Source organism: Anser brachyrhynchus (genome assembly GCF_964034855.1).
Source record: "Anser brachyrhynchus genome assembly, chromosome: 5".
Lineage (NCBI taxonomy): Eukaryota > Metazoa > Chordata > Aves > Anseriformes > Anatidae > Anser > Anser brachyrhynchus.
The window spans coordinates 57190276-57203840 of record NC_137699.1 but is presented as its reverse complement, the minus strand read 5'-3'; the positions used below and the strand labels follow the sequence as shown (position 1 = coordinate 57203840).

Here is a 13565-nt window from a genome sequence, read left to right as displayed (position 1 = left end):
CCCAAAATGGTAATTCAGCTGTCTTTCTTCTCTTTTGGAGATAATATGGAGCTAATCTTCCTTAGATATCTTCCGTATCTGTAATATAGAAATGAATACTGCTTCAATTGGGCGTAATCCAAAATAAAAACTGCACAGGACATAGAAGACCTTATGTGTAATTGGTGTAGCTTTTATTAGAATACTGTGTCAGGTATTTTTTCCCATGGACTTTGCTTCCTTGGTGGAATGTTTCTCTATTTTGCACCCAGCACAAACTGCAATTCAGATGTTCAGATATGATTTTATTTTCTTAAGCTGATGCTTCACTGTATAATTTCAAAGTACCGGTGAAAAGTTTGATACCGATTAGGATGGCGTGGCTTCTTCAGTATGTTGCAGATTGTGCGTGGAGTTGTTCAGCTTTGGCTGCTTGTGTTCCTGCTGTAGTCGCAGAGTATTTTACAGACTGTAAAATGCAGTAAATCCACATTTGTTCAGCCCCTGTAAACCTTAAAACTCTTCCCCAAAACCTGTAAGACATTGAGTTGCATGTTTTATGTTCAATAAATTAGCAGTGAAATATGATGAAGGCCAAGAACTTTCACCTCAGTAGTTTCCAAAGGTGTGAAATTTCCCCAAATTCAGTGGAGTGGAAGGGGTCTGCATAGAATTCAAAGGGGTTGGTATTAGAGCACCCATTGCTGAAACAACCGTGGAAACTTTCTTATAACCAAAACCTATGCCTTAGATAAAATGTTGCTGCTCTTGCTGATGTTCTGGTAAGCTTTACACAAGAACTGCTGCAGCTCTGGCATCATCTCTGCAAGAGATGAATTACCTAAGTATCCCAGGCTTTAAAAACTTGTCCTAGGGCATTTCTTGCCATCAAAATTTGGGATATGAGTGTGAAGAGGTGGCGTAGTGCCCCCAGCAGTTAGATATATGTGTTTCCAGTGCACCATAGGAATGGAAAAGCTGTGTTTAATTGCTTTGTGTTGCATGGGAGCCTTTTGCTTTTTGGTCTTGGCGAGTCTGCATTTGTTATGTAAATCTCTGTATCACTAGGTCACGTCTTGACCTGATGACTGACTGGGTATTAGAAATTGCTGAAGAGCCTTATGTTGTGTATGGACTGTGGGGACTTCAGTTGTCTGGTGTCTAGTGTGATTAATAAAGATGTAGGCTAAAAGTGCTCTTAAAATGTATTTTTGCAGTGCTTGAAAACACACACAAAATGCAGTATATGTGCATTGGATCATTTTAGAGCATTGGTTGCTCTATTTTCCTCAGAAACACTTGCTATGGCAGACAGTAATATGAAGATACAAGTAACAAATGTCATTGCTTATATGTTGCCAGGGAAGAATGGACAAAAGCCATCCAAACTGTAGCAGACAGCCTCAAGAAACAGGAGGAAGAGATGATGGATTTTAGATCTGGCTCTCCCAGTGATAATTCAGGTGCTGAAGAAATGGAGGTTTCTATGACAAAACCAAAACACAAAGTGGTAAGTGAACGTGGCAGGAAAAACGCTAAATTTTAGATCTTGAATGTAGACAAGAAGCAGCCATCAAGGCCTTTCTGTTCCCCTCACAATTACACAGTTGTTGTAGTTGTGGCTTCTGGATGAAAAGGTTGTCTGAGGTGAGCAGGTATGGGTCAAAGCCTGGTTGGGTCCACAGGAGTTCTCAACTCGGATACACTGCAGGATTTCCAAGGCCAGCTCAGGTCTGGAAGCAGTTTGCTTAATTTCCTGCAGTGCAGACAATGAAATCATATTTCCTGCTGGACCTTGAGTCTGTGTAACCTCTATTTCTGTCTGCTGTGTCGTCATAGGCTAGTGCAAAGATGCACGAGTGAATTTGCAGGGCTTGAGGTGGGGCCAGGGGATTTCATTGCTCTGGATTAAGGACCTAGGCCTAATCCCAGACAGCCACTGGGGTGTCTGTCCACAGTGTTCCTGCAGCTTGGGTTTTTGCATTGCGCACAGCATTGACTGAATGGCCTTGTATAAGAGGAATGTGTGCCAGTAGAGATCTCTGCCCTTTTAGGTATCTCCTTTCAATCTCTTCAACTTCCCTTCCTTTAGTTCTGTTGTCTCATTGTCTCCTATTTGGCTTTCCAATCTCACTATTTTATCTCACTATTAACATTTCCATTTCCTTTCATAATTTTGCTTCAGTTTTGGGAAAACTGATGAAATTTTTGAAGAAAATAAGTCATTATGTGATTGCTAAGTATGTCTGCCAGCTTTGTGTCATGCTGTTGGCTTTAGACTGATGTGGGTGGCTACTTACGTGTCACTGTAAGTTGTAGCTGCCATTAGCCTTCTGTGTTCTTGACCGAGCAGATACTACTCTTGCAGAGTGGTTCCTAATAGAAATGCAAGAACCACCACCTCCTTGGTCAGATTTCTGAGGCACATTCTTCTGAGACAGTGACTGTCTCTCCGTGGGCATTTTAGTGAGGATAATCAAAGTGATTTTTGGGGTCCTGACATCAACTGTATTGAACAGTTAACAGCAAGTCTCCTCAGCCAGCTGTAGGGAAGAATATGGAGTAAGTTTGCTATTGAGAGCATCTTGGAAGTTTTCCCCAACAGAGGCTGCAGTAGCCTTTGGCTGTTCAAGTCCTGTTACTGCTATGTTGGCAACGGTCATTGGTACTGTAAGAGAGAGACTGTCCATGGCCTGCAGCACATTCCAATTTCCCCAGCATTTTCCCTAATGGCAAAACAAGTAAGAGAGAGTAGCTAATCCGTGAAGCAGTTGTTTTCTCTGTGGGTTTCGGTGCCATTCATTGAACCACAAGAAAGCTGATCCCCTGGAGAGGTGGGGAACATCAGAAAAAGGGTATGGATTCAGTCCCTAGATTCAGAGCAACATACAACTTTTAGTGAACCTCTGCACTGGCAAAGTGGTCAAAATGTCTCTGATAATACATTGAGTGGTATTAGCACAATTGAGCGTTGAGTGAGTCTCGTGAATGAGTGTTCCGCTAGTGAATGGTTTATGGTTTTCCCTAAATAGTTTGATTGATTATCTTTGGGAAGCGTACTGGTACTCATTTTTATGGCAGAATCATTTCTGCTCTTGAATTCTACTAAGTAAAAGGGTTAAAAAAAAAAATAAAAGTGCATAGTATTCTCCCATGAATGAGAAATTCTAGTCTGATATACTTGTTGGTAGTTAATGTAATTCAGTTCTTGTTTATCTGTATCATTAACAGACCATGAATGAATTTGAATACCTTAAGCTACTGGGAAAAGGCACTTTTGGAAAGGTCATTTTAGTTAAAGAAAAAGCAACCGGACGGTATTATGCCATGAAAATTCTGAAGAAAGAAGTTATTGTAGCAAAGGTGAGTGGATGGGAAACTTGGAAATATGTACAGCCTTCTGGAAAGGAATAGCAAGGATGCTCTGAGCACTTGTAAATAATTGCTTGAAATGCATCCCCTAATCTGGGGAATCACTTGGGTGATTTCCTTCTGATTGTGTTTCAGGATGAAGTAGCACACACGCTGACAGAAAACCGTGTTTTGCAGAACTCGCGGCATCCGTTCCTAACAGTACGTATTTCTCCCTCTGTTGAGTGGAACTTGACATCGTGACAACCAAGACTTTCCTTATTTTTTGTTATTCACATAATGTATCTGAGATCTGTGTTTTTGGAGTGGATGTGTATTTTTCTGTGCTTCCATTTTTGGGAAGCACAAATTAAAATGCTTTTCTGAGTCTTCTCATTCTTGCAGAGCAGGTCTTAAGTGCCTCTTGAAATCAGAGACTTCTTGTGGTGTCTCAGGGTGTGGTTTGATTTTATGGCTCACCCATGTAACGGTTTGCCGTCTCTCGAGAGAAGTATTTGCTTTTCCTGGCCTCCAAATGCTTGGTGTCCTCTTCGAGGCAGAGATCAGGGTGACCCTGACCTTGTGACAAATGAGTTCAGCAGAGTGAGGGGAAAAGAAAAAAAACAATTCTTTTTTAAAAATTTCTTTTACTGTTCCCAGAAGCAGCTTACTGTGGAATCAGAGCTCTGGTAGTGCTTGCTGAAGTATAGTGATGGGAGCATACTGGGAGGTAGAACAAAGGAGAGCAAGACCATGCCTCATTCAGTGCTTTCCTTTTAGATTGGCTAACTGTAAAATGAAAGCATAGCCTCAATTTAGACCTCCAGCACCAGCAGTCTCTGCGGGTTGACTTCAGATACCCAAGTTCTACCTCAAGATTTTGTTTGTAGTGTTCATTACAAGTTGGTTCTGAATCATTTCCAACAGCTTCAGCCCCCTAAGAGACCTGTGTAGTGTCCTGGTGGTCTCCTTTTTCCAGGTACACAAGGGTTTAACTGGAATTTAGACCTTTTAAATGTGGCCTCTGGAAGTAAATATTGGCTGAATTGGGTATAATCAGTAAATGTTTGTTGACAGGCCTAAAACCTGATCGTCCCTTTCTTTGCAAAACCACATCAGCTTTAAAAATGCTTTCCCTAATAATGAAGATAATGATATAATGTGTGGTATTTTCTTAATGCTTTCATAAACTCAAATATCCAAACCAAGGACTGTCTTAAGTCAGCTGTCAGACTGGGATATGACCAAGAAACTTAAGACCATGGCAAACAAGCTGGTGTTACTCTTGCTGCAGGAATACACATGACAGGGCTGTACAAAGGCACCTTGTGACACTCCATCACACCCTCTGTCTGGTCTGGTTTTGTGAATTGCTCACGAACGGATATTGACAGCATTGCTCAATCCCCTGGCAGGCTGTCAACAGCGAGCAGTTGCAGCGAGCGGGGCAGAGACCAGGGGACTGGTGCTTGTAAGGTCACTTGTTTCAGACAAGCAGGCTTGCAGCCAGTGTGGCAAAACCTTGTGCTTTTGGGTTTTTTTGGTTGTGGCCTCCTGTCTGCGAGATCAGACTGTGGGAGCTTGTGGCCTGGGGAGGATACTTCAGTGCCACTGTCAGTATGTTTTGTGCCATTGTAATGGGTCAGGACTTTGTTTCAGAGCATTGTAGGCATTGCTAATAGCTTCTGCAAGGGATTGTTTTAACATACTAAATACATTTCTTAAAAGAAGTTGGCAGTAGATCAGCTGCAACAAGAAAATGCAAGTATTATATGACAGCCAAGAACAAAAAGTCCACTAAAATACACATCTTATATCTGTCTGTGTTTTGAAAAAATTATTCAAAATGTTTTTTTATAACTGTCAGTGTGATCTTTCTTCTGAGTTTTTGTTTAAATCTGTTTCAGGCTTTAAAGTATTCCTTTCAGACACATGATCGCTTGTGTTTTGTGATGGAGTATGCCAATGGAGGGGAGGTAAGGGAAATGCAGTAATGTTTAATGCTTTAGGATTTTCCTGTCCTGCTTCTAATTCTGCTTGGCATTACTTAGCTAGGGTCCATGTCTCCATTTCTAGTGCATCCAAGCTGTCCAAGTTAAACAGACCTGTTTGCGGTTTTAACTGATACTAAGAATTAAGACTCTAATCTTCACTCCATTTTTAGAGAATACAGGTTTTGGGTGTAGGTTTCTATTTTACATGACAGCAACATACTGTAATCTGACATTTAGTAGTTCAGAAAAATAAGTTGCTTTCTAGTTGTTCTTCAGACAGCTTATAACACTTTTTAATGAATCTTCTGAGCACGTGTTACTTTGGAGAGAGAGGTAGAAACAGCAAAGAAGGAAAGGTACTAAGATGTTAAGAAGGAAAAGATGAAATATCAAAGTTTCTCTAAATCATGCGTTAAGCTAGTTTTAATATCTAATTGTAGTTCAATTAAAAGGAAGTTTTATTTTCTATATGTACAAGAATGTGTAGCAATCAAACTAGTGATCAGCGTACATCTGTGAATATGAGTTATAATTGCCTGGTTGTTTACTTTATGATGGCTTTTAAAACATTTGGGAGCACAGCTGAGTGTGGATGGGAAGGAGTTTTCTCTTAGGTAACATTGGATTTCAAGCAGGATGGCTTGAGAAGTGTTATACATAACTCAGAAACATATGCAATCTAAATGCAACAAATTATTGTTCTTGTTGTAGTTGTTTTTCCATCTGTCAAGAGAGCGTGTCTTTTCTGAAGACCGGGCTCGGTTTTATGGAGCTGAGATAGTTTCAGCATTGGATTACCTGCATTCAGAGAAGAATGTGGTTTATAGAGATTTGAAGGTACGTAGAAAAACAATTTCACAGGCTTTTGGGGTTTGGGCTTTCTCTTTCTTAGTCACAAAAGCAAATGAGCCTTAACTGTAAGAAAGCCTTTTCTGACTGAACTTTAACATAACGGTTATTGCAGCTGTTGGTCTTGGCTTTACAGGATTTCTAAACACTTTTATCATCTAAGTGATTGTCTAACGCGTCTATCAGGACACTAGCAGTGTTTCAGGAAGCACAGAGGGGTACTGAACAGCATGGATTTTGTTTTCACCTGACTGCTTATGTTCCAAGAGAAACTTTGCCGGCTATATACATGCTGGAGTACAATCCTGGACTTTTCATTACTGGGTCTTATCAGATATATGCAAATTCATACACTATGTATGATGTGCTTCCTTGCAGTGTGCTGTGCAGCACTGTCTTCATAGTACCTGCTTGCAGTTAGAAAATTGATTAAAGTTCAAGTTGCTTGTTTGTTTCGTGACCGGATTGGGAAGAGAAACAAACAAGAAATCTTAGGGCAAGCAGATGGGGGACAAGCTTGAGGGTAATGCAGCAACAAAACGTATTTTCTAAGAAGTGCTTTCAGGGAAGGATAAGGTGATACTAGTAGGAGTATGCTACATAATATTTTCAGCCTATTTCAAAGTGTTCTTAGGAATTCCTGCTGCGATTTCGTATCCTATGTCACCATGATTCCTTTGAAAATGCGCTTTGTTTCATACATAGTTGGCCTTGTTAGAAATTAGTGGTGCAGAGTAGGATGAATATCAAGTGCTAAGTAGATGAAATGATTCTCATGTAAAAAAAAATCTCTTTGGCAAATGCTTCTTTAAGCTTACACTTAGTTACTTTCTTCATTTGCTATCCTTTAATGGTACAGAATGCTTTATAAAATCACTTAGAGTAAAAGCAGGGATGAAGTTTTTAAAAAATGTAGTAAGTATTCCTCCTCACAAAGAATCTGGTGTTCTGTTGATGATAATACTTCAGAAGCATAATTACAATGTTTACGTTCTGTATTCTTGCTGTATATATGATCAGTTACCCAAGGACTGCAAATTAGTTACTTAATGCTCCCTAAAGAATTAAGGAAAGTGATATAAATGTGTATTTACATCATGCATGCTTTGGCAGCTGCTATGGCTCTGACTCCAGTGAGAACACGTTTCAAAACTGTAATCTTCAGAAATTCCAGTCTTTTATTGACTTGCTCAGGAGCAGTGTACGTTTTTTCTAATACTGTGCTTCGTTTGGACTTCTCAGCTGGAAAATCTTATGCTGGATAAAGATGGACACATAAAAATTACAGACTTTGGACTATGTAAAGAAGGCATAAAGGACGGAGCAACAATGAAGACTTTCTGTGGCACTCCAGAGTATCTTGCACCAGAGGTATGTTTACATTGAATTTCATACTAAATCATAGTCTTAAATGCCATCCACGATAGCAATAGCAATACAGAATAATTCCTATGCCATAATGTGTTCATACAGTACTACTGTGATATAATAACACATGCTGAAAATCTCTTATTCATCATGTTCTGGGACATACCTTCAGTATGAAGACGTGTGATAATTTTCACATGGGGTAGCGTTTTCCTTTCATTTCAGGGAATATGTACATTTTGCTGGAGCAGTGCTTGCTTCTAGCGTCCGAAGTCTAATTAAAAAAATCAACTCATAAATCATTAAAATATTACTCGATGGCTTGGTAACCCTTTTGTGATTTATTTGCTGTGTATTGGACTATCTGAAAGCTATCAACAGAACTTTGGCTAAGAAGTAAAAGTATTGACTGATTCTTTTTGAAGACAGTGTAAGGTTAAGTGTGTTCAGGGAGGCCAGCAACAAGGCAGATGGAGCTCTTTTTTTCAGTGTTTAGCATTGTATATGTTAGAAGTGCCAACTCCTTCATAGCTGTAAGTACGTAAGGTTGTTTCTCAAGGTTAGTTTGAAACTTTCTGTTTGGGAGGAAACAAATCAAAGCATGAGACTCCAGTCCCCAAACACACATTTTGGGGGGATTTTTGTGCTAATAATTTTTCCATGCAAGCACACATTTGGATTTTACGCTTTAACTTTCATCCTGGAAATACTCCTTCGGAAAGTTGTGCAACACAGAGCAGGTGCTGTTCGAGCAGCGAGTTAGTTAAGGGCAGATCAAAAGTGGAGTCGGGTGATAGAGGAGATGTATACACGCTGTTCTGCAGGCAGACGCTCGTTTTCTCTGCCCACGCTCGGAGCTGTCTGGAAGCAGTCGCTGTATGAGCAGGGCACCGAGCCTGAGCTATTAATGCGCCGTGCCTCGCAGAAGGGCTCGCTGCTGCCGAGGGAGCGCCTTGCTACCCCTGGCACACAGGCTTCCATCCAGCTGGGAGCGCAGGCAGAAGCAAGTCTTGGGCTGCTGGCAGGTTATGTATTGCGGGCACACCCAGGACGTATTCCTTCTCCAGGGTGGGAGAACTCTGCACTGCAAACCTTTCTTTAGTCAAAGTGCGCAGAGGTACGAAGTAGGGGAAACCAAAGTGGAGGAGGAATATTGCTGTGGAGAGCCAGTGTCTTGGCTGATCGGCACTTCTGAGCCCTCCGTTTGCATAGCGGTGGCAGTGGAAACAGTTGTGTGCTCTTGTTTTTTTGTTTTCTGTTGTTTTTTTAAACTCCCAGCTGCTCTCAAGGGCCTCCAGTCTCTTCGTAATAATGAAGAACGTGGGCACCTGTCGAAGTAGCTTGCAGCAAAGAGGTGGAGCCAGTCTCACGCTAGCTGCCAGCTCTCCATGGGTCGCTAGGAGTCTTCAGTGTTTCTAAATGGGGGTCTGTGCACCACGATTTGAGATTCACTGGTGCAGGGAGTAATTAGCAGCACGACAAAGAGTGTTTATTATTCATAAATATGGCTTTTATTTGGTGGCTTCCTCTTAAAATCAATTGCTGAACTTCAGTTTTTCACCAAGGATTTTATGAAGTGATTAAAAATATTGTTTTGTTTTTGTTTTTTTTCTTAGCATGGAATGTGGGGATTCCCTGTGCAGGCATTATGTTGTTCTTTCGGTAGCATTACCTGCTATTATTTTTCTTTTTCATATTTACAATGAGTTGGCTCATCCAAAACCCTGAAGGACAAATCCTTTCGATTAACCCAGTTCTCTCCCTTACTCGCAAATCCCATCTGCGAGCTGGAGTGTTAAATTCTGGAGGCTTTTGTCATCTGGTCGGTAGCATGCAAAAAATCTGGAAATTGTGCGTGAGTGATACGCTGTGCATTTAAGGTCATGCAGCCTTAAAAGCAGGGGTCTCGTTCTCGTTATCTGTGTCTGTAACTTGAGTCCAGCATAGCAGCATGTTTGTACAGTTGTTGCATAGTTGTTTTTAGGTTCATATTGGAATCTTGTGCATGGATGACAGTGACTGAACCATGTCAACTTTGATGTGTCAGATATATCAATGACTGTGATGTTTACAGCTGTTGTGCCTTCTCTTTCAAATTCCATCTCACGGCAGCGTGGAGCTGCTTGTTAGGGATTGATCAGCCTTTAACTTAAGTGAAATGACCTTATTGCTTCTGCTGTCCTGCGTGTTGCAATAAATCATGAATATGCGTAATCCCTTTTCTGATATGGTATATTTTTAATAACCACTGCTCTGTTTTGTGCAATTCCAAATCTGAGCACTTGCTGTCTGTGATAAAACACTTTGAAGAAATAAGCATTTTTTTATTCTGTGCAGAGTTAAGAGATTTAGCATCCTTACTGAAACAATTTATGAATTATTTTGCGTGTTTTGAAAGCACCTGTAGGACTGGCCGTGCACACAGCCCAAACCTTCGTGGCTTTTTTTTTTCCTTCCAATCCTCTCCTTGAGTACCTCCCGCAGCAGTTTAAAAATAAATAAATAAACGGGGAGAGAGACCCCGTGACTAATTTATTTTCGGTAAACCCGAGCGCTGGGCAGCGCGAGGAGGAAGCGCTTGGCTGCGAGGGGGCGGCTGGGAGCGGCGCTGTCACACAAATATCTCCTGCGGTGCCTCGGGAAGGACGGAGCCGGCTCCTGGAATCCCGGCCGGCCGGCAGCTGTGTCGGCCGAATACATGCACGGGGCAGCTGCAGAGCCAGCTGTCGTTTGGTGTGAATCATACGGCAGGGGATGCTGTAAATAGACCAGCGCCGGGTAATCTAATACCTGGCAGCCTTCGGAGTTTTACTGCAGGCCCTTTCCCTCGTTCGGATAATTGAGGGGAATAATTAGTGAATACGGAGAGGCAGAGCGCAAAGGGTTGTTGCGGAGTGTCTCTGCTGCTTTCTTGTGCACAAAACCTTTCTGAATGTTTGTCAGGGGTTCGGATCCTGCCCTTGTTAAAGGGAAAGCTGTCGATTTCAGTGGTCTCTTTCATCCTTTTAATTTTCAGTGCAGTGTGCTGAATTGGTGCACGGTGGCTGCATGAGCTTTACATTGCTACAAGGAGGAGCACTGGTGGCTTTTACTCTTGGCAATACTAAGCTGTTCAGTGCAGACCTGTGAAAAGACTAAAGATGACAAGTAAAACCTGAGGACAGGATCTGGAATATGAGACTGTCGGTGTCAGCTACAGACAACTGCTTGGGAGACATAAAGTCTAGAGAAGTCCTTGTAACATCCACTCCACGAGCCACGAAACACTCCTACCTCCTCAACAAAGCCTTCGATAGAGAAGACGAGAAACAAAGCGTGACAGCACTTCTGTGGAGCAAGCAGGAGGGAAAAAGGACACTGCTGGGTCCCGAGTCCGTGCACAAACTGGGGATTTGTTAGGTGCAAATGCCCAGGGGAAGGGAAAATGCCCTGTGCTACACCCCATCTCCTCTGAGAACGGGAAGAAGCTTGCTCCCTGACACTTTCTGCTTAGAAAGCGCAACCCCAAAGTGTTGGAGCTGGTGTGCAAGTGTTCCCCTCTGGAGCGGAGGAAGGGAAATATTACAAGACAGCCTGGCTGCCATTTCACAGCCTTGCAGCCAGTCAAGTGCTAGGAGTGGAGATCTCGCTTAGTGTTTAGTGTGAATTGGTCATTTAGCATGCTGTGTGGTCTTTTGTGACATACCCTTTGGGTAGAGGCAAGTTAATATGGAGAGGATCATGCTGTTCAGTTTGTTGCTTCTGAAGGAATAGTAAGTAAGAGCCTGACTGTCTTGTCTTTTCTCCCCAAAATGGCTCCTTGGTGGTGTTTTTTTTTTTCTTTCTTAATGGGATCCCATTTGGAACAGTTTGTGATGAATAAGTGAGAATTTAGCAGCTGGCTGTGTAATGTGAGAACAGACCTTAGCCTTTGGGCTTTCAAAGGTTGTGCTTACAGTGGGCTTAATGGGAAGGGGAGGCTGGGAGGAAGAGGAGAAGGAAGCTGCCATATCATAACACTTTCTCCATTTCCCTCTCTTGCTTACCTAAAATGCTCTCTTTCAATCAGTGACCGTGGTGCCAGTTGTTTTTGAGATCATCTGCAGATACTCTGTGTTGATAGACTCATCTGTGAAACTCAAGAACATGAAATTTTTGGTGTAAATTTTGCCTCTTGAGTTCTGCGCTCATTCCTGATTTAGGAATGCCTTCTAAAGCCTTCTCTCTGCCTTTCTGCAGGTGCTGGAAGACAACGACTATGGTCGTGCAGTGGACTGGTGGGGCCTTGGCGTGGTGATGTATGAAATGATGTGTGGCCGGCTCCCTTTCTACAACCAGGACCATGAAAAGCTCTTTGAACTCATCCTTATGGAGGAGATTAGATTTCCACGCACTTTGTCACCTGAAGCAAAATCTCTCTTGTCAGGTTTGCTGAAGAAAGATCCGAAGCAAAGGTGAGGTTGTTGCTTAATAATTGCAATTTTAAGTGCTAGTGTCCTCAGAAATACCAAATAAGAAGAAATCGAGGAAAAAAAATATATTTGTTAAAGCCTTCACAAAAAAAGATAGCAATTATTCTGTTCAGAGGCGTGTCTGTGAAAGGGAACTAACTTCAAGCCAAGTGACTTAAAAGTGACTTTCTGCACTGCCATTTAAAAGATCCATATTGCCATCTTTCAGAAACAACTGAAGATGATACTGCACAAAGGGCTATCGAGCGCACGCATGCCAGTCTTTATTTAAAGTTGAGGAAGGTGTTTTGGATGAAATGGTAGTTTTGTTTCTAATCAGGTCACAATTAGCATCCACCAAGAATAGCTGAGATGTAGTAAATGAACCTATTTGTTTTCATCTTAACTTTTGAAACAAGCTGACCCTGCAGGTAGCAACGTGAAGCGATTTTGGTGATCAGGAGGCTGAGCTTTGGAATATGATGGCTGCCATTAACACAAAACTACAGCGTGGAACAATGCAAGTTAACCTTGCTTTTGGTCGTAATTAATCTGATGGCTGCTGTAGGTTATAAGCTCTATGGTGAATGTTCTTGCCTTGTATCCAAGTTCAGGCTGCTTGCTGTAAGCTTTCTGAATTTTCTGTGAAATCTGTGCCCTTGATTTATCATCCTGCTCTGGACAGCAGGTGGTGGTGTTTCTGCCATGGTTGTGGTGGAGTTTATACCATGATTGATCTACTTTTCCCCTTTCCTCCTTTTGCTTTTTAGCTGTTCTTTATTATTTAAAAAGTAACCTTTGACTTAACAACAACAACAAAAACCAAACAACCCTATAATGGCTAACAAACAAAAAATAGAACAGGATCCAAAAATGATGTTGACCTTTGCACCAAGGTAAACATCGGCTTAAGAACCTGCCCTCTTGTCAACTCAGACAGTTTTTAAACAAATAAAAATTGTGACTCTGCCCCTAGTCTCCTGTCCTGAACCTTTCCACCATAAATAGGCCCCAGCTAGGAAGCTTTTCATGTGAGGTGTACATAGAGTATTTCGATTTGCTTTCTGGTGCGTTCAGTCTGTACGTGTGCATGCACATAGCACAAAAATGGTTCCTTGCCAGTACTTGGATACTTAGAGCAAAGATTTTTATCATCAAAGTGGATTATTCCCATCACTGCTCTTGACAGAAAAGCCTGCGGAGGGGTTTTGTGGTGCAAACCCACAATTTGTAGTAGCGGAGTGTTCAACTCAGCGGTGACACGGGGAACCAGGAGCAGCTGTAGCCAGGAAAGTGGCCAGCCTTGTGCTAGGTGGCAACGGCAGCCTGTCCCTCCTGGAGCAGGCAGGAGCTCCGGTGGGGCCTCCCGGAAAAGGTTGTGTGATAGATTAGCAGCCCCCCGGGCACTGTGCTCTGCAAATGTGGTTGCAGCCCGTGCCAAGAGGATTCCTGTCCAGGAAAGTGCTGGGTTAAATAGAATTGTGACCCTCTTGTAGCTTATTCAGGTGGGGCCTTTCAATCACTGGAAACACAAGCAGCATCTGCTGTAATTTGTTCTTAAAGGAGCATCTCTGATGAACCAAAATGCAATTTG

General features: G+C 42.1%; 1 protein-coding gene across 2 annotated transcripts in view; it reads left to right on the top strand.

Moving 5' to 3' along the window:
- AKT1 (AKT serine/threonine kinase 1) overlaps positions 1-13565 on the top strand; it is a 72882-nt gene that overhangs the window by 45772 nt on the left and 13545 nt on the right. For both annotated transcript variants that reach the window (XM_080596353.1, XM_080596354.1), the window contains exons 5-11: positions 1342-1489; positions 3211-3342; positions 3487-3552; positions 5238-5306; positions 6036-6161; positions 7416-7544; positions 11760-11974. In XM_080596353.1, coding sequence (XP_080452479.1) covers positions 1342-1489; positions 3211-3342; positions 3487-3552; positions 5238-5306; positions 6036-6161; positions 7416-7544; positions 11760-11974 — 885 coding nt within the window. The remainder of the gene's footprint in view (positions 1-1341; positions 1490-3210; positions 3343-3486; positions 3553-5237; positions 5307-6035; positions 6162-7415; positions 7545-11759; positions 11975-13565) is intronic.